This window comes from Mesoplodon bidens (genome assembly GCF_964165515.1).
Source record: "Mesoplodon bidens genome assembly, chromosome: 1".
NCBI classification, from domain to species: Eukaryota; Metazoa; Chordata; class Mammalia; order Artiodactyla; family Ziphiidae; genus Mesoplodon; species Mesoplodon bidens.
The window spans coordinates 186,779,079-186,802,143 of NC_138176.1; the positions used below are offsets into that span (position 1 = coordinate 186,779,079).

The 23,065-nt window shown below is 34.7% G+C and overlaps 1 protein-coding gene across 3 annotated transcripts in view; it reads right to left on the reverse strand.

Moving 5' to 3' along the window:
• The window catches only part of ANTXR2 (ANTXR cell adhesion molecule 2), a 163,768-nt gene that overhangs the window by 47,573 nt on the left and 93,130 nt on the right, over positions 1-23,065 (reverse strand). The window contains exons 13-17 of one of the 3 annotated variants that reach the window (XM_081227931.1): positions 21,121-21,165; positions 20,187-20,279; positions 14,431-14,598; positions 14,034-14,114; positions 11,779-11,952 (exon numbers count right to left, since the gene is read on the reverse strand). In XM_081227931.1, coding sequence (XP_081084057.1) covers positions 11,794-11,952; positions 14,034-14,114; positions 14,431-14,598; positions 20,187-20,279; positions 21,121-21,165 — 546 coding nt within the window. In that variant the 3' untranslated portion in view covers positions 11,779-11,793. Of the gene's footprint in view, positions 1-11,778; positions 11,953-13,949; positions 14,115-14,430; positions 14,599-20,186; positions 20,280-21,120; positions 21,166-23,065 lie in introns of those variants that run through there. The other 2 variants (XM_081227933.1, XM_081227932.1) reach the window with 2 other exon arrangements.

The window sequence follows — 23,065 nt, forward strand, 5'->3', positions numbered from 1 at the left end:
TGATAACAAAAAACATTTATGTTCTACAAAGTCAAAATGATGTATCTCTTAAGAATCAGTAGAGTTTATGCATAAATTCATTCATAGATCATTTTTACTTTTAATCAATTATAATAAAACTAAAAGGGACATTAGTACACACAATTCTGTTCACTGAATCAACATCTTGTGCACATTATAGGGAAATATTGTGAATTTTTGGCATAGGACATCATACCCAGAATTAGAAGGTTAAGGTCTTGACATGCTCACTGCATTGTGGAAACCATGGGGTCTGCAGGCCTCAGCTTAGATGCATGAGGTGAAGGATAGTTAGAATAACTGGGAGTAAAGTTAAAATATGAAAGTTATACATAAGGAATACACTAAACCAGTTAAACACAGAGAATATGGTGACAATAAGACATCCAAGATGAAAATTCATATAAGCTTTCAAGGACATGCAAGTAGAATAGAGGAGGGAGGATAGAATTGTCTAAAAATGGTGTGTATAGTGATGATAGCAAAGCAGTGAAACTCTATATGGTCTCTAGAGAAAGTAGGATGAGAGAAAACATAAGATCAAGGGTTAAACTGTAGGAATCAACCGATGTTAGGAGATAGAAGACAGGAGAGAAATGAAAGTGTTAAAGATAATTGGAGAATAATTGCTCTTTATTCTCGACCTCTTATCTGTATGCTATGTATAAAAATGTGCTATTTCAAATTTTTATTGAAGTATGTTTTACAGATTTACTGACTCTGTCAGTTAAGATAGGATATGATATAATATGATATGTGTGTGACTGCAAACCAAAATGTGCTTAATACTGGACAGGATTATGAAAAAATATTCAATATACAATATGTATTATTTTCAGTACACTAACCTGCTTTTGAAGAAGAATCATGGGAATCTAAAGTTTAGGAAATTAGAACCATCTTTTTTTCACATATTTTCTAAGTGAAAAGAGCTTTCTAGAGTGAGAGATATGAGGTATAATCAGTGAATAAAATTATTTTGAAATGGGAAATAGTTTGTCAAACTATCCCAATTTAACTGAAAAAAAAAGCATTAAGAGAAAAAAAAAGAAATTTCTTATAACCCTTTGAAATAAAAAAAAAGTTAATTTTTAATCCAAAGTCAGATAAATAAAATGGTAAACAAGTGAATGTCCACTGGCACTCAAACATAATTTGTTGCAAAGTTTGAACAGTAAATAATTTTTATTTTATACCTCAAAGTTTACAAGAGTTCAAATTTCTCAAATGTTAGAGGCTGTGATTTGATTTAGAGCAGAATTAGTGGAGAATATATGTTTATGTGAAGCAATTTTAAAGATGATTTACTTAGATTATAAGTGTATATTATAAAAATTATAGTATTTTATTTGGAAAAAGAAAAGGAAATGAAAGCTATTTAGCCAAAATGTCATTTATTTCTCCTTAAAAGTATATATTTATGTAATGTATTAATATAAATTCATTTTTAAGAAGGGGGCAAGAGTGGGAGGGAGGGAGATGCAAGAGGGAAGGGATGTGGGAACAGATGTATATGTATGACTGATTCACTTTGTTATAAAGCAGAAACTAATAAAAAAAATAAAATAAAAAGAAGGTGGCAATAAAAGCTTTCTACTCAGGCCGATTTTCTTAACTGCATTATGCAGGTTGCCTTAAACTAAACTTATAAATGGGGGTCTGGTAGACATAAAGACACCATCATTATTCACTCTGTTAAAGTAATAAACTGTCTACAAAATAATGTACTTTTTTTCCCTCCTTGGACTATATCTTTTGAGCTCTAAATTGAAAACTGAATATTTAACATATACAAAATAATATAGATTTTTGTAAATTATTAGAAATTTTAAAATAATTTATTTAAATAAATACAAATCTAATCTTCTGTAATTAAAATTACATAAAGGCTACACAAAAAGTACTTAGTCACAGGAAAAGAAAGGTTAAAAATTCTATCTTTGCTGACATTTCTGCTCCCAACTGGATGATTTAATTGATGTCCTCAAGGTGTTCAACATCAAAGCTGTATATTGAGCCTAAGAAAATAATATACTTAGCCCTGGACGACCAATGCTAACTCTTGATATTTTCAAAGTATTCTTTTAGTGTGCTCACTGATGACAAAAAAGGTTTATTTCTAAACTCAGTGCATTAATTTGAGGATATTTAAACTAATTTAATAATTTTTGTCTCTATTATCAAAGCGTTGCTGCTGATCAATATTAACCAAGAAATATCTCTACCTAAACTTATGAATTAATACATAACATGTATATGATGCCACTAAATACAACTTATTTTGGATCAGAGGGGTAAAAAGCCAATTAAATATCTAAGTTCTATTTATACTTTCTCTGAAAAAAATAAAGCTTTTTTGGTAATTTAAATGATTAAAATTTGCATATTCCGTATTTCACTTTAGGGAACCAAACTGAGTCAACACTTTTGCCAGCTTATATGCATAATTAAGAGATGATTTTCTTTAAACTATGAAATGGTATCAAAAAGCACTCTATTTCATGAATTTGTTATTTTCCAGTGAAACAGACATTAGTTGATGACATACACACTGAGAAAATATGTTCTATAGGAATATATATACACATATATTTATACTAAACATTTTACACACACACACATACAAATACACACACATACACACACACCCATAAATCAGACAGTGGAATTGTAACAATGGCATGTTCATGACATGAGTTATTCTAATAAAAATTTGTCTTTCAAATATGTATAAACTAAATTCCTTCTACTAATTTAAACGGGATAGTTAAGGTATTTTAAGGATGCCCTGAAATATAATGACAAGAGATAATAAAAATGAAAGATAATGGTGGTAACATAAGGGATAGAAAAGTCTAGTGGTCCTTTTTTCCAGTGATGTTGCAACATAATTGACCTAAAGGACCATGCAAAATTTCAGAACTTAAAGAATTAAAATGTAAGCAATCACTTAACAATTTTTAAATTTTTGATAATTTTCTTTCATTTAAGTATAAAAAAGGAAAAGTATGAAAGCACTGTGGCATTTTGTGTTCAATAGGACTGAGTCAATAAGGCTAAAATAAAGGGCTATCTTACAGCGCCTAAAATCTGTTACAAAGTTTGGCTATAGGACACAAAATATTTTCATGGAATCGAAAAACTAAGTTTAAGAATGCAGTCATTATTGATACGATGTATAGAATAGACAACTATGAGAACCTACTGGGAACTCTACTCAATGCTCTGCGTTGCCTAAATGGAAGAAAATCCAAAAAAGAGGGGATATATGTATACGCATAGCTGATTCGCTTTGCTGTACAGTAGAAACTAACACAACATTGTAAAGCAACTATACTCGAATAAAAATTTTAAAAAAAAAGAATGCAGTCATTAGCAGCATAATTCCAAGCACTAAAAACATCTGACATATCAAATCATCTTAGTGAAGGTTTCAAACTGCTCAGAAACACACACAAGTGGTTTACGTTTTGCAAATGTGATGGGGAACTTAAAGGCAGTGTGGCACAAAATCTCTGCCTTCCAGATGCTTCTTCAATCTGAAGATGAAGTGGTTTGATAGCACAGAGCACTGGGTGATTTGTAAGCATGACAGAGTTCAGAATGATCCTTGGGAGGGTAAGAATCCTTGAAGAAGCTGCCATTGAAGAGGGTGAGGTCATTTGTTTTGAGCATGAGAATTCAGAAGCAGGACTGACAGAGGAGTGAACATAAATCTCGAACTGGAAATGTAAGCCAGAGGTCCAGCCTGAATCATCTGCCACTGCGGTTATCAGGCTTCTGTGGTGCCTTTTAAATGAACCTGCGCTACCTATGGTCTCAGGTTGGGTTTTTGTGTTTTTTGTTTTTTTCCTGTAGATTTTTTAAAAATCAGAGGACTGACATTGAGTTCTGTTATAATGAACATTTCTCTTTATAAAAGCAGCTACCATCAATCATTTAAAAAAATGAAAATATCTGCACAATTAACATAAGTCCTCTCCACATAATAAATTTAGGTTAACTGGAAACTCACTACACATTTATGTTGCTTATTTCACCACTGACTGATGAAAACTTTGCCACATACCCATGTTTCTCCCCAGGCCATTGCTCCCCAGCTGCACCCACTCCAAAGGCTACCTTCAAGTCAGTACCTTTCCTTTATCTCAGTGGTGGCACAGCTATTTCCTCAGGTGAGGCAGCCTAAATATTATTACTGATAAAAGTTTACATTACCATGGAATCTTTACTACCTTACCATACCCTGGAGCTTTACTTGCCAGACTAATATTTTAACCAAATCTGTTATGCCATAGATGTGTGTGTGCACAATTATGAGTTTTTGCAATATTCCCAGCGAAAATTATACGTCCTTAAATTTTTTTCTGGCTGAATCTAGGTGGTAGAGGGGGAACTTCCTCCAAAGAGAAAAATGCTTCCATTAACATGTGATTCTTACTTTTGATTTTTAATATCCAACTATCAGTATGAAGCCTTTATAAATGGGGAAAAAAAGTCAATGCAATTTTGTAAATTTTGTCTTACTAAAAAATGAAATACATCGGAAAAAATCTACTTCTATTTCATCTCCATGTAATAAAAAGCCCTATAAGTTTATAAACAGACATAGTGGGCGTACTTCACGGATGTTACTATCACTAGGATTCTTTTATTGCCGTATTTAAATTTGTCTGCTTACTGGTGAACGAGGGACTGCGGTCTGAAGGTTAACATAACCTCGATTACAGACAGGAAGCTCCTTGGAGATTTAATTGGTTTGTGGAACAACTCCCAAACTAGTGCTGCGCTTTCTTCTTTCTTCGCTTTGCTGCTTCTCTGGCTCTCTCTTTTCAGATAAAAAAGGAGAACGCATGGTAATGCATCATTTATAAATTACCTTGTTATTGCAAAAACAAAACACCGCTTTGAAAACCAAACAAAACTCCTGCTGCGTATTCCAGCATGTTTGATGGAGGCCCTTCAAAAGAGTCCACGGCTTAATGGAGGTTACGTGGAGACTTCGATCTGTACCTGCTGTCCCCCGTCACTCCCTGGAAACTTGGCGGCAGATGTTGCAGCGTTAAGTTGTCTCTGAAGTGGCTTTCTGTCCTGTCTCCCCACCGCCATGGAGTCAAACTGCATTAGATCTCTTTATTTGTGCCTAAGGCAAGTTAGGAAGCGCAGCTGTGTCCACCCCCGTTCCTACCTTTGGTGTTTCAAGCCTCCAGGCAGCGAGTGTGAGACCAAAACGTTCCTGCCGCTCTCAACTACCTCCTCTGACAATCCGGCCGCTCGCTGCGGGCCGGGGTGGCCGCTGCCGCCGCTGCAAACAGATGTCGGTGACAACCTGCTCGCTCACACCTGGACGCGCGCGGCGCGCTGCAACATTCATGACTGAAAGGAATTGCAGCCACAATCAAAGCCCGGGCCCGGCTGCGTGCAGCCCGCGGACCCCGCCACCTCGGCAGGGGTTGGCGGCGTCCATAGGTAGCGGGAGTAAGGGGCAGAGCGAGAGATCTCTCGCGCCACTTGGATTCTTGATGCCTGAACTTCAATTACTTGATCAAGGACTTCAATTCAGCGGTGATTTTTTGCAAATGAGCCCGGTGCGGCCTCTGAGCCATAAAAGGAGAGCATTTGGCTTGAAATTCAGCGTGACGGGACTTGCACAGTAAGTGTGCAAGTAAGTGTGAGTGACTCCCGGTTTAGTCCTACGGACGCTGATTTGTTTATTAAACTAAACTCTCAAGAGGCAGAATCTGCAGTAAACAATTTATAAAGAAATGACAAGATTGCTTTCCAAGGTAGAACACTCGCCGTTGACTAGGCAGAGGTTGTGTTATTTTGGAACCATCAGCCACAACCCGAAAACAATCGTGTTTTACTGTCTCTCCAGCAGTGTAGTTTGTTGCGTCTTTTTTTTTTTTTTAAGAAAAGCGCGACTATTCCTTTAAAATTCAGAAATGAGAAAGCATTCTCATTTGTTTCTTGACAGTATGAAACAAACTACATCCATGTCTAATGATATGAAAATGTTTCCAAAAGTCCTCCTAATCTCTACAATGTACAAATTGCTTTAAACACACACACACACACACACACCCCTCCTATACCATTATACACACATTTCATAAGAAGCATAATCAAAAGTAAACATACACAAGCCTTTACAAGCACAGGAAAATAACAAAATTATTTGCAAAATTTATTCACCAATTGATATGTTGATAAGAAAGATTCTCTTAAAAAGAACTGGACTTGAATAGCTAATGACATTTGTTCCAATGAACTATTTGATATGCAGAGACAAACCTTTTTAGTGGAATCAATATCAATACATATATATACCTACATATACCGTATATATAGTATTTATGAAATCTTTCATGTGTAGTCTGAGTAATTTGAGATCAATATTTTAACTTAGTTTAATCAAGTACTGATTGGTTTCAGGGGAGTAACTTTGAAGACAGAATTTTACCCTTCCTTATGTTGATGGAACCTAATCATAGATAAGTCTACTTATATAAAGCTATCAAAAAAAAATCCAAGACATTTTCTCATTCAACGATTATGCCCTGGCTTGCCTAGAAAATCCAAAGCAAAGAATGGCCAGACAACTAAAGGACACTGCTACTTGGACATCTTATCCAACTAAATTTAAATTTTTCTCTACCCCATGTAATCCTATGAGACAAACCATGTCTATATAAACTAAATTGATAAAAACCACAGAGTTCAGGCAGTTTAATTTTTGAGAGCTTAACTAACTAGCCACGGTAACTTCTACCACCAACAGAAGGTAACAGTGAGCCATGGTCTTTTTCTCATGCATAGATAAAGCAAATCACCCCAGCTTTACATCATACATCAAAATTAGCTGGGCCAAATATCCTCTAAATCCCTTATTCTCTTTCTGCCTCTGGGTCCTCAATTTCTTACTAGGTAAATAAAGTTTCTCAAATGAAAGCTACTTTAAAGCAAAAAAAGTACTGGAATTTAAAAAATATTATATGTTCTTTTTTTTTAAAATAAAATTTGTGGGATGCTGGAGTGTCTACTATAATACAGATTATGCCATGCACCATGCAAACATGATTTTATTTAGATGAATAATTAAATATTACTCTTTGGATAATAATATTTGATGTATTCCAGTTATTATAAAGTCTTTTAAATAAAATCCACCAAATATTTACTATGATTAAGTGTCCTATGATTGGTTCAGATTCTTTGGGCACAAGTACAGAGTCACATGAGTTGGCCTTACCAATAACAATATTTACTGTGTTCATAAGGAAAAGAATAGAGCAATTGAAAAACTTCATTCAGAAGAAGAAGCCAAAAAGAAAATCAGCACAATGTATAAGAAATGCATAAACTGGTATAAGAAATTAGCAACTGTGTAAGTGAAAGCATAGTGAAGATAAATGTGTTTGAGAAGAAACAGATTAGATGGATGAATGAAAGGAAGGAAGGGAGGGATGGAGGGAAAGCAGGGAGGGAGGTAAGGAGGGAGGGAGGAAGGAAGGAAGGAGTGGGGGAAGGAAAGCATTCTAGACGTCATACAACCGAAACAGTATGCTGACTTCCTAAAACATAATGTAAATATATAACAAATGTAGGGACTCTTCAGTTGTACTAATAACATACAGAACACTAATTCTGCCACAGTATTAGAATGATTCTTGCTGTGTAATTCTATAATTTAATCTCTGAAAAAATACAGGTTATAGTCATGTATGTATGGGGGATGGGAATTTTATATTGGAATTAATTCCATCAAATAAAGAGGATCTGATAGATGATGTGGAGTTGAAAGAAACTCAGATATTCTTAATAATCTTTGTGAAACATGAAAAATGGGGAGATAACAAATAAAAAAAAAGGGGAGAGCAAAGATCTCTCAGGTTGTCTAAAGGAAAAAAGTTCTATGCTTTTAAGTATAGATTTAAACCCCAGTTTAAAAAAATAATAAATATTATAAAGGATCATAGCAAGAATCAGAAGCAAAAGAGCAAATCATGTCACATTTACCTAATTTCCATGATCAAATAATTTTGGATCACTGGTTTGGTTGGATGGGGGAATACATAAATATACGTTCAGCAAACTATTAAACAAATTAAAATCAGCAAACTATTTAACAAAATTTATTAAATATCCTTGGAATAAGATGGTAAACTGAGTTTATACTATTGGTTGGCTCCTAGATTTACGTATTCATGTCAATTAACTGTGTAGAGTGTCAACCTAGACAACCAAGGCTCTCATGGAGTACCCTACTGAGGTCTGAACAGTGGCTTGAACTAAGTGACAAAAATTCTGGAAGCAGCAAAGCCATCAAGAATAGGTAGTATGAAAAAAGATTAAGTCAGACTGTGTCAGGCACATATAGAAACATATATTAGATGGAAAAGCAAATCAATTAATTGCACTAACAATTGATATTTACTAAGCTTAAAGTCCTTCATTTAAATAAAAACAAGTTAAAAAAGCATAAATCAAATCTATAGGTGAAGAGTGAAAAAACTGGAATTTTAGTGAATAACACAATAAAAGTTTACTATCTTTTGTCTATATTTTTGAAATACAAAATCTTTGAAAACTGAAAGTTTTGTGTTAAGTTTCGCACCAAAACCTGACCTGAACTAACTTGAGAGTATTTATGGTCTTTATTTATCCACTTGTAGCAATTAATATTTCTGTAGCAGAATGTCTCAGTAATGAGTTGAGGAGATGATGCTTTACATGAAATATGATATATGGACTGTATCGTATCCCTAAAATCTGAAAAATTCTGAATTTTGAAACAATTTAACCCCAAGAGTTAGAATAAAAGGCTTTAGGATTATATAAGACAGCAGTGTGACCAAATTGCTAAAAAACAAAGAAAATTTTTGTCGAAATAAAGGAAGCATTACTCTTCAAACATGGAAAAATGACTGATGACTTAACCTGCTGGGGCAACATGTAGAATATTCTAGCACTATAATCTAAGAAGAATGTTAGAATTACTTGGTATCTAACAAAGTGCTTGGTACATGTTTGACACTAGATATAAATATTTGTTGAATGAATGAAATAATGAGTACAATGTATCATTCAAAAGCACAAATATATCAATTTATCCAAACTCAAAGATTTCTTACGGTCTATTCCCAACCTTCCATTCTGGTCTTAATCCCCAACTTCCAGACTATTTTTTTTTTCTTTAAAAATAACCTTTAATAAATGGTCCTGGGAGATAGCCTCATCCACCAGAGGGCAGACAGCAGAAGCAAGAAGAACTACAATCCTGCAGCCTGTGGAACAAAAACCACATTCACAGAAAGATAGACAAGATGAAAAGGCAGAGGGCTATGTACCAGATGAAGGAACAAGATAAAACCCCAGAAAAACAACTAAATGAAATGGAGATAGGCAATCTTCCAGAAAAAGAATTCAGAATAATGATAGTGAAGATGATCTGGGACCTCGGAAAAATAATGGAGGCAAAGATCGAGAAGATGCAAGAAATGTTTAACAAAGATCTAGAAGAATTAAAGAACAAACAAACAGAGATGAACAATACAATAACTGAAATGAAAGATACACTAGAAGGAATCAATAGCAGGATAACTGAGGCAGAAGAACGGATAAGTGACCTGGGAAACAGAATGGTGGAATTCACTGCTGCAGAACAGAATAAAGAAAAAAGAATGAAAAGAAATGAAGACAGCCTAAGAGCTCCCTGGGACAACACTAAACACAACAACATTTGCATTATAGGGGTCCCAGCAGGAGAAGAGAGAGAGAAAGGACCCGAGAAAATATTTGAACAGATAATAGTCGAAAACTTCCCTAACATGGGAAAGGAAATAGCCACCAAAGTCCAGGAAGTGCAGAGAGTCCCATACAGGATAAACCCAAGGAGAAATACACCAAGACACATAGTAATCAAATTGGCAAAAATTAAAGACAAAGAAAAATTATTCAAAGCAGCAAGGGAAAAATGACAAATAACATACAAAGGAACTCCCATAAGGTAAACAGCTGATTTCTCAGCAGAAACTCTACAAGACAGAAGGGAGTGGCATGATATACTTAAAGTGATGAAAGGGAAGAACCTACAACCAAGATTACTCTACCCGGCAAGGATCTCATTCAGATTCAAAGGAGAAGTCAAAAGCTTTACAGAAAAGCAAAAGCTAAGATAATTCAGCACCACCAAACCAGCTCTACAACAAATGCTTAGGAACTTCTCTAAGTGGGAAATACAAGAGAAGAAAAGGGCCTACAAAAACAAACCCAAAAAACTTAAGAAAATGGTAATAGGAACATACGTATCGATAATTACCTTAGATGTGAATGGATTAAATGCTCCAACCAAAAGACACAGGCTCGCTGAATGGATACAAAAACAAGACCCATATATATGCTGTCTACAAGAGACCCACTTCTGACCTAGGGACACAAACAGACTGAAAGTGTGGGGATGGAAAAAGATATTCCATGCAAATGGAAATCAAAAGAAAGCTGGAGTAGCAATGTTCATATCAGATAAAATAGACTTTAAAATAAAGAATGTTACAAGAGACAAGGAAGGACACTACATAATGATAAAAGGATCAACCCAAGAAGAAGATATAACAATTATAAATCTATATGCACCCAACATAGGAGCACCTGAATACATAAGGCAACTGCTAACAGCCCTAAAAGAGGAAATCGACAGTAACACAATAATAGTGGGGGACCTTAACACCTCACTTACACCAATGGACATATCATTCAAACAGAAAATTAATAAGGAAGCACAAGCTTTAAATGACACAATAGACCAGATCGATTTAATTGATATTTATAGGACATTCCATCCAAAAACAGCAGATTACACTTTCTTCTCAAGTGTGCACGGAACATTCTCCAGGATAGATCACATCTTGGGTCAAAAATCAAGCCTCAGTAAATTTAAGAAAATTGAAATCATATCAAGCATCTTTTCTGACCACAACACTATGAGATTAGAAATCAATTACAGGGAAAAGAAAACGTAACAAACACATGGAAAAATAAATAAATGAAAATAATAAATGGCCCTGGGACAGCTTACTATTAACACACACAAGAAAATAATAAAATTAGTTCCTTGCTTTACCTTATTTACAAAGATAAATTCCAGATGGACTAAAGGTAAAATTTTTTAAAACTTTCTGAAGACAATACAAAAGAACATCTTTATGACATCAGAGTAGGGAAAGATTAATTAAATAGGACACAAAGTGTAAATCACAGCATCAAGATTGATCAAATGGACACCAAAAGACACTTATCACAGAGTATTATCAAAAATTTCTCTTCCCCTGGACTTTGAAGTTCATATTTGCCCCAGACGATCCACAAACCACTGTTCTTGGCTGCCTCAGAGATTTTGTTCACGATGCTTCATCTGTGGAAATACCCATTCCACCTAACTTCACCTGATGAAACCCTACTCATTTTCAAAGATAGAGGGCCTGTATTTTTGAAGAAGCATTCCCAGATTCCTCCAGGAAAAGTTAATCTCTCTTCCTCTATATACTCAAGAGTACTTGACACCTACCTATAAATGGCCCAGATCACATTCTGGAATAAATTTTATTTTTGTGTGTATCTTGTTTCCCAAACAAATTTTAGGTTTCTTAAGGGCAAAGGTTATAGTTTGCACCCACTCCCCAGTATCACCTAATGCCATTACTTGTGCATATTTACAATTCAAAAATTATTGAATTAAGTCAAAATTAGTAATTTTAATTTTAATCATGAGAGTTAAAAGAATACAGAAAGGGCTTCCCTGGTGGTGCAGTGGTTGAGAGTCCGCCTGCCGATGCAGGGGACACAGGTTCGTGCCCCGGTCCGGGAAGATCCCACATGCCGCGGAGCAGCTGGACCCGTGAGCCATGGCCGCTGAGCCTGCGCGTCCGGAGCCTGTGCTCCTCAACGGGAGAGGCCACAGCAGTGAGAGGCCCGCATACCGCCAAAAAAAAAAAAAAAAAGAATACAGAAAATACTGACAAGCATGCTGGAACCACTCTCTGTTTTTGCTAATACATCTTTAGTGCTAGCACTATACCCAACACTCAAAAAGATGAAACTTATTGAACAAATGAACTAATGTCTAACTTGGGGGACAGAAAACTAAGATAATACATGAAAACAATTTAAAAACCTGTAAAGTAAAAGTCTATAATATTAAAGAATAGTGTTGTTTTATGTTGTTCCAGAAGCAGAACTCCAGATCATGCATTAATTTAAACAGAGACACAAATTTCATTAAATATAAGAACTTTCTATTAACCACAGTTGTTTGGTGATGAAAGAGACTGCTTCATAAACCACCTGGTTCTCTCTACTTATGGTCCAAGCAAAGGGTAAATGATCTATTGGGAATATTCCAGGAGTATTTTCTTAAATTGCTTCTCCAAATGGCTGAACTCAGATGTTTATAAAACTACCTCCAGGGCAGTGAGAGGCCCACGTACCACAAAAACAAACAAACGAGCAAACAAAAAACAACCCTACCTCCATCTCATAGAAGTAAGATCTAAAAATTTAGATGTTTTGGTATTTTAAACATCTACCTACAATCATATAACACTAAATATAGCTTGGCACTGAAAAATAAATATTAATCTCATCAATTATTTCATCCTATAAAAAAAGCCCATCAGACCTGAATAACCTAATGTCCTCTGAAACTGAAATGAATGAAGTTCATGTACTTGTTAAAACAGAATGATGATCACGTTGACACACAATGAAAAGATTCTCTTATTATTACTAACAGTATTGTGTCTCTGAACCAAACTTGCTCATTGTAACATATGAAAAGGCTTTAAACTATTTTTTCTTATATCAATACAACAGGAAATAGTGCTTATATATTAAAGAAATTATAAAGCTGGAATAATTCTAGCCAAATTTCCAATAATAAAAAAGCCTCAAAAAGGATTCCTTGGGACTTCCCTGGTCGTGCAGTGGTTAAGACTCTGTGCTCTCAGTACAGGTGCCCAGGTTCAATCCTGGCCAGGGAACTAGATCCCACATGCATGCCGCAACTATGATTTCGCATGCCACAACTAAGGAGCCCATGTGCCTCAACTAAGGAGCCTGTGAGCCGCACCTAAGACCTGGCGCAATTAACTAAATAAATAAAAATTTTTTTAAAAAAGGCTTCCTTGATAGGGAAAATGTATACATGTATATGTGTGTATGTATTTATGTTTTTATTGTTTTTTTGGGTTTTTTTTTTTTTGCGGCACACAGGCCTCTCACTGTTGTGGCCTCTCCTGTTGCGGAGCACAGGCTCCGGACATGCAGGCTCAGTGGCCATGGCTCAGGGGCCCAGCTGCTCCGCGGCATGTGGGATCTTTCCAGACCAGGGCACGAACCCGTGTCCCCTGCATCGGCAGGCGAACTCTCAACCACCGCGTCACCAGGGAAGCCCTATGTATGTATTTTTATACATAAGTGTGTGTGTGTATCTCACCATTACAGATGTCCATAACGCTTCATAACTTTCAAAGCACTTTCACATTTTCAAGAAATTACATTAAATCAACTTTGAAGGCAGGAAAATACTTATTTATACCTAAAGCAACAGAGGATCTGAGGCATGTACCCCAGGCCTCAATGCTAGTGAATGTTAGCAAGACTTACTAATCCCCACTCTGTCCTCCACGCTGGGTAAAAAACCTCAGAACAGAACGTGATGTCGTCCAAGTCAAAGGCTGAAGCATTGAGTGTGCTTATTAAAGTATGTGTACAGTGGACCTTAATTTTTATATTACTTGAAAAGGACCTCGTGTTCAACTGTAGCTTGAAGACATATTCTAATAATAGGTAATCATTTATTAAGCACCCTACGTAATAGGAATTTGCATGAGACAATAATAATTCCTTCTTCAGCTGTAATGAGGACTTTGGGTTCTTTTTGATTATTATTTCCCTCCCTTCCTTATACACACCTGATCGGTCACTATTTTCCTAACACATCCCCACATACAAACCTCATCTCCTTCCTGAGGTCGCATCAAGGACACCCGGTCATACTGCCTCCGCAACAAAGCCCAGAGTGCATCCAGCCGACCCTAAAGGGAAACATGATCTGTAAATCCCTGGGGAATGTACATGGCCTCCACTTGTTAAATAAGTGAGCTAAAATGAAGAAGGTAAAGCCTTATTTTCTTCTCTCATTTCTTTCATAAATTTAATGAATGAATAAATAATAAAAATGGAGTTTCTTGTTACTGAGAAATATTCACTTGTTATAAGGTAAATTGAATGTCTGTTATTTGATATACCTTGGTCCTCCTGCAGATGGTTGGGGGGGTGGGCAGGGAGACTAAAAGGATTACACTTTCTCTAGGAAGTTGCCATTAAATCCCACAAAGTTTGAACAGTCACCTTAATTGGCGTGTACCACTTTGTCTGAGGAGGCTGGAGTGTGGGTTTGGGTCGAGGTGGTCTGGGCCTAAGGGGCTCCTCTGGTTCTTCAGGAATGGTCACCACAGCATTTTTGGCTTTCTCTAGCCTTGCACCTTCCTCCGTAGATCCTTTATCACCCCAACGAACCTTTAAAACAAAGGGAAATACTGATATCAGACATATAGTTGCCTAGAGGAACAGGCTCTTGTTTAGTTGGTTCTTTGATTCACCACCTCAGAGTCCAAAGATGAGTAGGTATCCTAGCTCCAGATTCCTATTCTTCTGAGATTTAATAGGTTTCTCACCACTCATGTATTTAATATTAAGATCCTAGAAATAAAGATCCTTTATAAAAATCTGGCATCTATTAAATTTGATGCAGCCATTTCTCCATTGTTTCAAATAAGGAGTTAATTTGTGTTTTACATATGAAATGCATGACAGTGCGTAACTCTATTCTCTAATTAAGTATGTTCTCCTTCTAGCTAAACACATACCTGTATATACTGATGACATTGGGTGAAATAGATGGTAATGATGATGATAATTAGTATTTACTGAATGATAATTATGTGCCAAGCTGCCTTTAATCCATACAAAAATGCAATGAGATAGATACAATGTTTTTGCTTCCAGATGAGGAAACTGAGACACAGAGAGGTTAAGTGATGAGCCCAAAGCCACACAGCTAGTAAGCAGCAGGACAGGGATTTGAACATATGTAGTCTGAAGGGTGCAGTAAGTTTCAAATAGGTTTGAATTTTACAAATATATTTTATACAAAGGAGTTAATTTTTCCTTCCAAACTTTCCATCAAGTTTGACTAAGGCAAAAAGTATGATTTAAACTTTAGCATTTGGAAATCAAATAATTATATATGTTTTTCTCAATTTTGTAAAGCTCAACTTTGTAAAGTGGCTCTCAGTCTTTATTTCCTCTACTCATATGGGTATGACATATCAATTTTTCATTGAGGAAGACAAATCTGAAAAGACTCTGTTTTGAAGAGAAAAATTCAGGGACACCAGGGAATTCCACAAATTTGGGAGGATTCCTTTCTCTGAAAATCCTAGACATTGAAAACAAGAAGGTCACATGATGTTTTCTTTATTTTTCAATGAAAATTGGCTAAACTTTAGCCAAATTTTTTCATGTGTGGGCACGTGAAGAAGTTGTGGCCCCTGGAGAAAGGCTTTGTCCAACCAGGAACAGTAGAGAAGTCTAAAAACCAAGGACGTTTCCAAAGAAGACATAGATAAGTGAAGCTCTAAAAAGAAACAGAAGGCCTGTCCAGGGCACACAGTGGCTCACCAGAGTTGAATAATTTCTACAAAGAAAAAATGATTAAATGCTTTTTAAAAGCATTTTAATGAACTGAATTAGTGGGTAGGAATACAGATGATTACTGTTCATAGAAAGATCTATTCATAGCTTTTTGATAAGGCTTACTTAGATGTTTTTACCTTTTTTTACTACAATTTTAGAGTAGGTTTTCAACTTCAATTGGACTCGGTTGAGTCATTAAAATGTATCTGTATCTTTCAGTGTTATCAATGGTACTAGAATGTCCTTTATGAGGTCGTTAAAATTGTTTTAAACACCATTAAGCCTTTAGAACTAGATAGTTGGCTTTCTTTCCAGAGAAGTGACCTTCTCTTTCAAATCACAGTGTCTTCACATAGATAAACTAAAACTTTAAAAATCTTTAGATATATCTAAATTGAACTAAGAAACTCTAAAACCAGGACACATCTCCTGCAGTTGTAAAGTCTCAATTTTACAATTTCCCTCAATTTTAAGGGAAAAAATAAAAAAACAAATGAAGATACATAGTCAAATAAACATATGAGTATCATAACAGAGAGAAGTAATTCAGAGTAGAAATATAAGTAGGTAAAATTTAGATCCATTCAGAAATGATGTATTTTTAACTTAGATTTTAACTAGCCCAGCTTTCACAGTTGATATCCTAGAGGTAATGGTACTCATAGTCTTCCTCCAAGTATCATTGTACCATTCTCAGATAAAGAGCACGTTGAACTAGAGTTCTGACCCAACATTGCATTTCTAAACGTATGATACATAGTTGCTGATGTATAAAGGAAATGCATTAAATAAATCCATTAGTGTTAGTTCATGAAGTAGCTGTTTTATCATTATTATTACCATCACCACAGACAATACAACAATCAATTCTTACTCAATCTCACTCAAACTAGGAAACACTTTATACAGAGTTTTCCTAAAGCTCTTAAAAGCAATTAAATATATATACACACATATGTATAAATTTTAGTATTTTAGTTTGACCACATTGAGATAGTCAAAAATGATAAAAGAATAACAAGAATGGGGCTTCCCTGTTGGCGCAGTGGTTGAGAGTCCGCCTGCCGATGCAGGGGACACAGGTTCGTGACCCAGTCTGGAAAGATCCCACATGCCGTGGAGCAGCTGGGCCCGTGAGCCATGGCTGCTGAGCCTGCGCGTCCGGAGCCTGTGCTCCGCGATGGGAGAGGCCACAACAGTGAGAGGCCCTTGTACCACAAAAAAAAAAAAAAAAGAATAACAAGAATGGATTGCTAAAGGCAGCCTTAACAGAATTAATATATCTGACGTTTTACTATTTAAAAAAAAGTGCAAGCTTGATAGCTAAATTCTTCCAATTGTACTTGGCTTTCATGATAAACAATGAAATTCCATAATTTCCACAGCATATTTGGAGGTTGTATCATAAAGAAGCAATTTCAGAATTGAGAAAAGAAACAAAAACAGTTTCACGTGGAACTGGCAGCAACACACATTTGAAGCCATTAGGTATTGTGGCTCAGTTGTGCTAACAGCTGTTATTAACCTCAGCTCAGTTCCAGCTTTCTGCAAACTGCGATTATGATAGTGTTTAAATATTTAGGAGGAAGAAAAACTTTCTAGGTAAAATCCCTATACTGGCTTAAAATAACATTGAGTTATGAAGATTTATTCTTTAATTCAGATGTGCTCATAATTTCTATAATTCCTTTCACTTTCCCCAGTTTAAACTAGGGAATTTTTTTAAGGAAAATACTTTTCAGGTTTGAATAGTCACTGTTTTAAAACAAGTTATGTTTTCTATTTTTCCTCTCCAAGTTTAAATTAGTTGATGTTTGAAAAAGTCTAAAGTCACTTAATTCTTAGTTTATTTTTTTCTTTGTTTTTTTTGGCCTCACTGTGTGGCATATGGGATCCTAGTTCCCAGACCAGGGATTGAACCTATGCCCCTTGTAGTGGAAACATGAAGTCTTAATCACTGTACCACCAGGGAAGTCCCTCAGTTTATTTTTTATTGTGTATTTTTACATATCGTGTTTCCCCTTTGTGAAGCCCACATTTATTTTCTCATTTTTTTCTTCATTCTCATTCCCATTTCCATTTCATCGATGGAGTACTACATAAAATGTAGGCAAAATTATCCATGGTTAAAATGGACTCTGATTTATTAAAAGTGGGTGAGTCCTCATAAATTTTCTTCAGTGAAAAAGCTAGGGCAATATAATTTCACATTAATTAAGAGTCAATAACTAAAACACAAATAAATAAATTTCAATTAAATTTGAATTAAATTTAATTTTACATTTTAAGTAAAAGAGTCAATAACTCTTAAAACGTGAAATGTGAGTTACTCAAGAATGTTCATGGGCCCTTGGCTTTCTTGACCATATTCCAATAATATGCCTTTTAACTCAGAAACCATTCAGTAGCTCATGCATTAACTTTTCTTTTCTGTAGAAAGATATCTTAATCTTTGGAACATGGAATATTGGAGTAACAAAAATCTGCTACAATTCCTCGTGTTTTTAGCAAGAACTAATATATCTGAATCTCATTGTCATGTGGTATTTTATATGTGTGGATTTCAAAATGGAATTAAGTTTATTATTCTGAATATAAATTAGTACATGCTCACTGTCAAATAAGTTGGGAACAAACAGGGAAATATATAACAGAAATTGAAAATCACTCCATTCAGAGATAGTTACTAACATGTTGTGCTATTTCCTGTCAAACCCTTTTCCCCCTGCATACATCTTTTTATATACACATTTTGGAACAAGACTAAATAAACTAAAAATAAGCTATGACAGATCATATTTGGATATTCATATGTAATGATTTTATTTACAATTGTATTTCTTATATATGTAGGGACATCCAATCCACACTCTCCCCAACATTTCCAATCCTAGAATGACACAACAAAGGCAAATGAAAGGAAAATGACCTTCCTTCCATGTCAAGTAACAAAAGCTAGCCTCACCATGTTCTCTTCTACTGCTTGATATTCCCAATTACCCACCAGCAAACACAGAAGCAATATTTTCTCCAAAAGACAAATGTAGTAAGTTCTAGCACCTGCCTTTTTCATGGCTTATTGGCAAGGAGGTACCTGTCTCAGAAGATATTTCAGCAATAAAGTGGCAAGCTCTTAGGAAAATGTGTGTTATTTTAAGATCTAATGTGGTCAAGAAAATGAGAATCACTATCAGATGACTTAACCACTTTAGTAATGACAGTCATTTAAGTAAGTCTTGGCTTCTTTTGAAGAGTACTGAAATTTATGCTGAAAATGGGAAATTCTCCTTGGGAATCTGAATTTTATTAAAATGTATAAAAAGAGAAAATTGTGGGAGTTCCCTGGTGGTCCAGTGGTTTAGACTCCATGCTTCCACTTCAGGGGGCACAGGTTTGATCCCTGGTCGGGGAACTAAGATCCGGCATGCCACATGGCACAACAAAAAAATTAAATAAAAAAAAAAGAAAGAAAAGAAAATTGCAACAGTTGTGAGATTGTTAATTAGCTTATTGATTTTTGCTGACAGTAATGGGACAAAGCAGATATGACAGTAGGAGACGTGCAATCATTGCAAAACACATAAAAACTCTTTCTTATCAAGAAATAAAATTTAAGAATAACTAATAAGAAAGAAATGCCAGGATCTGTGTTTAATAATAATGTTACCATATCAATGAGAAAATTCCTCCAATTTCTCCTTCGGGTGGGATGTTGGCCTATCTATACTGTTGTTAAGGGCTCAGTGCTGACAGTGCTTGCTTATTATAAATTAATCCATCACTTTGAAAAATACTTCTGTGGTGGTAAAAAGACCTCATTTCATCTTCAAGATATAATATTTAAGTTCACTTTTAGTCCATACGTTTTCCAGTCTAAAAATTTATTAGTCTATAAATGATATTTAATATTAATTATGATTATTCATAAGTGGTAACTAAAACCTGTAAAAAAAATAAGCCTTAAATGTACTTCCTCTAGATTTGTGATAGGGTCTTATCCATGATATTGAATATTTTAATATTTTTCTCCTCAAATAGTACTTAACTATTGGATCTTTTCAAAGACAAGCATTGTTGCAACTTTAAGTAGTTGGCTTCTTCAAAGTTGATGTTCTCCGTAGGAATTTTTTCCAAAATAGTAAAAAAACCCTAATTTTGTTTTGCCCTTTAGAATTCAGACATCTTATCAATGTAGTTCTTTGACTAATGAAGTCAGTTCTTCTTGAATAGTTTTGAAATGGCTAGGATTATTCCATAGAAAAAAAATTTGTCCAAAAAAGACCTAGTGTTAAGTAAAATTGGATGATATTAGGATACTGAGTTGTGAAAAGTACAGTTTCCATGGCTTGATAGTTCTAAAACTACATATTCCAGATGAGCAGCTTCTCATTTTTTTTTAAGATACCAACCTCCATTCTTTTAATTCCTCCAACACCTCGACCACCATAATAAGAAGCATCCACAGTTGGCCATTTCTTGGTAGGCAGAGGTTCTTCTTCCTCCTATGTGTATACAAGTTTTTAAAACTGAGTTTAATTAATTTCTTAAAATATTGCTTAGTCAGAACCAACTCACATTTAAATATTTTTCTGAATAATGACACTAATATGGACAAAATATAGTAAAAATTACATATAGCACATGTGGATGTACTTATGCTTATGTGCATAAATTTCAAGTGAGGTTCTACAGAATATGAGGACTCCTTCCATTCCACAATTTGAGGAATCTACCTTATTTCATTAGGCTACCAGAAGTTGCTCCTTGACTATGAGCAGCATTTGGTTTTTCCAGATTTATTCATCACTTCATAGTTAAGAAGATAAAACATTAAAATTAGGACCACATTTCAATGATCATTTAAAGCCTCAATGTATGTGTAAATTTAAACTCTGTGAAATTTGTACTGAAAAGATAGGTAGTTGAGAAGCTTTGAAAATGCACAACACCATATTTTCTGTTGCTAACACAATTTTGGCTAACAGAGTAATGTAAAAGTAATAATCATTTTGAAGAAAGTAATAATATCTTTAAACTGCCAGCTTGGATCTTCCAACTTTTTGTAAGTAAGACAAGTGACAGCAGAACTATTGATATATTGCTATAAAAAGTAAATTAAATCTCTATGTACTATTGATCCTGATAGCTAGTCTACGTTTATCAATGTGTGAAGGTCCCGTTCCTCTAGCACATGAAAGAAATCATGAGAAGACAAAATATAATTGATTTTCATAATTTCAGAAGTCAATAGATAGATATCACAGTTATCTAATAACAATGTAATTAATCAAATTAGGGATAATATCTAAATACACCCACATCACTTATTAGGCACTCATTTACCTCTTTTGGTGCAGAGGGTGGTGGTGGAGGAGGATCCTTGATAACCTGTACCAAAACAAACAAAACAAAAAAAACAATCAAATGCAGAAACTTCAGTGGCACAGGGAGGAGACAGAAAGGATGTATAAAAATAATTAGATTAGTAAAATACTGTGGTGGCACCAAAGATGTCCCAGATGAACCTAGCCTCCCAAAACATATGCCTCCCTTTTGAACCTGGGCTTGTTTGTAACTAGCTTTGGACTAACTAGCAACTACTAGGTTTTCTTTGACTAATTAGCTAGCTAACTAGCACATTCATTCATTTTATCTTTATGATATAGATATAGCTTCAGTTTTCAGATAAATAACAAGAGCAAAAATTGTCAAATACCTTGCACTAAGTGGCTCTTCTAATGCAAACATTTTTCACTAGATTACAGTATGTCCCCTCAAATGGAGTAGGAATTTACTAAGTCTTCCTGCTATGATTCACTGACTTTTTCACAAATTGACAATACAAAGTTAGCTTGCCTTGGATGCGATAATAGAGAAATTAACATACTCTCTTTCCCCACCTTTTAACCTAGAAACAAATCAACCTCTTAGCCAAGAGTCCTTTCCTGTGAATCATTACTCAATATACTATTTCATGAAATTTGATGTGGTTAATTCTTTATGTGAGAGGAATACAGACTGAGATCAAATTTAAATGACCTTTACTGGTACTGGGATATCTGGACTTTCATACCATCATGATAGAAAACTACTGACCAAGGGCCAGTAGTGTCTGATAATTCAAGTACACATCCAAGTCTCTATACTAAGAAGAAAAACTGTTCAAAAATATAACTGTTTCACTTCATCTAAGGTCAAATGTTTCAATTATCTTCTTAAATTTTTAAAATGTTAAAACAATAGTAACTCTGAAAATGAATATCATCAAAGAATTATTACTACTGTTCAGGTATATTCCTGTTATCATGAATATGTTTTTTAAAGACTGCATATATTTTAAAGATATATACTGAAACATTTCCAGATTAAATGATATAATTCTGATATTTTCATCAAAATAATTTGGGGTGGGGAAGTAAAGAGGTTATATATGAAATAAATTTAGCCATAAATTGATAATCATTGAAACTAAATAGACATGAGAGATTCATTATTTCACTCTTTCTCTTTGTATATGTTTGAAATTTTTCATAATGAAAGTTTATTTTGTTGTTACTGATAATGTTTAGCGAATTGACTCATAATTTTCTTCATATATATTACTTTCATCATCAACTTTTAGTTTAGATCTAAATCTCAGGAAAAAATGCAAACAGTAACTACAATTACATAGATATAACTGGACAGTAATTTAATCTGAATGAATCTTGAACTAACTCATTGTAGCATTCAAACTTTTGAATGCTACAAGAAATGCTGTTATTTCTATTTAACCCTTCTGTTTAATTCAATTTTGTCTTATCAATAAACATAAAATCCCAGTTCTTTTTACTAATATTGAAGGATAGAAATCTGTGAAGTTTTACATTTAGCCCAGAAACAAATGCCAGGAGTGGACAAAGATTTAAAATAATACTCTGGTAAAATAAAATAAAGGTTATCGAGCTACAGGTGCATTTCCTTTATAAAAAGGAAGCATTCATATTATCAACCTGCATGTCCAAAATCAATCAATGAAAACCAGATCTATCAATATTTCACAGTCAACAGGGTCAAAACCAACCTAATAAGCTTCATTTAAGAGCCAACTCTTCTTCCTATCTTCCTTGTTTCTTTCAAGTAAATCACTCTTTCCTTAAAGTTGCAGCCTTAAAATTTTCTCATAATCTATAATTTATTCTCACTTCTAAATGACTTCACCAAAATCATTTACCATGTTCAAAAGATTCTTTGAAATATTCTTTTCTCTCTCTCCCTCTCCCTGTTCTATATTTTCCTTTTTTCTCCC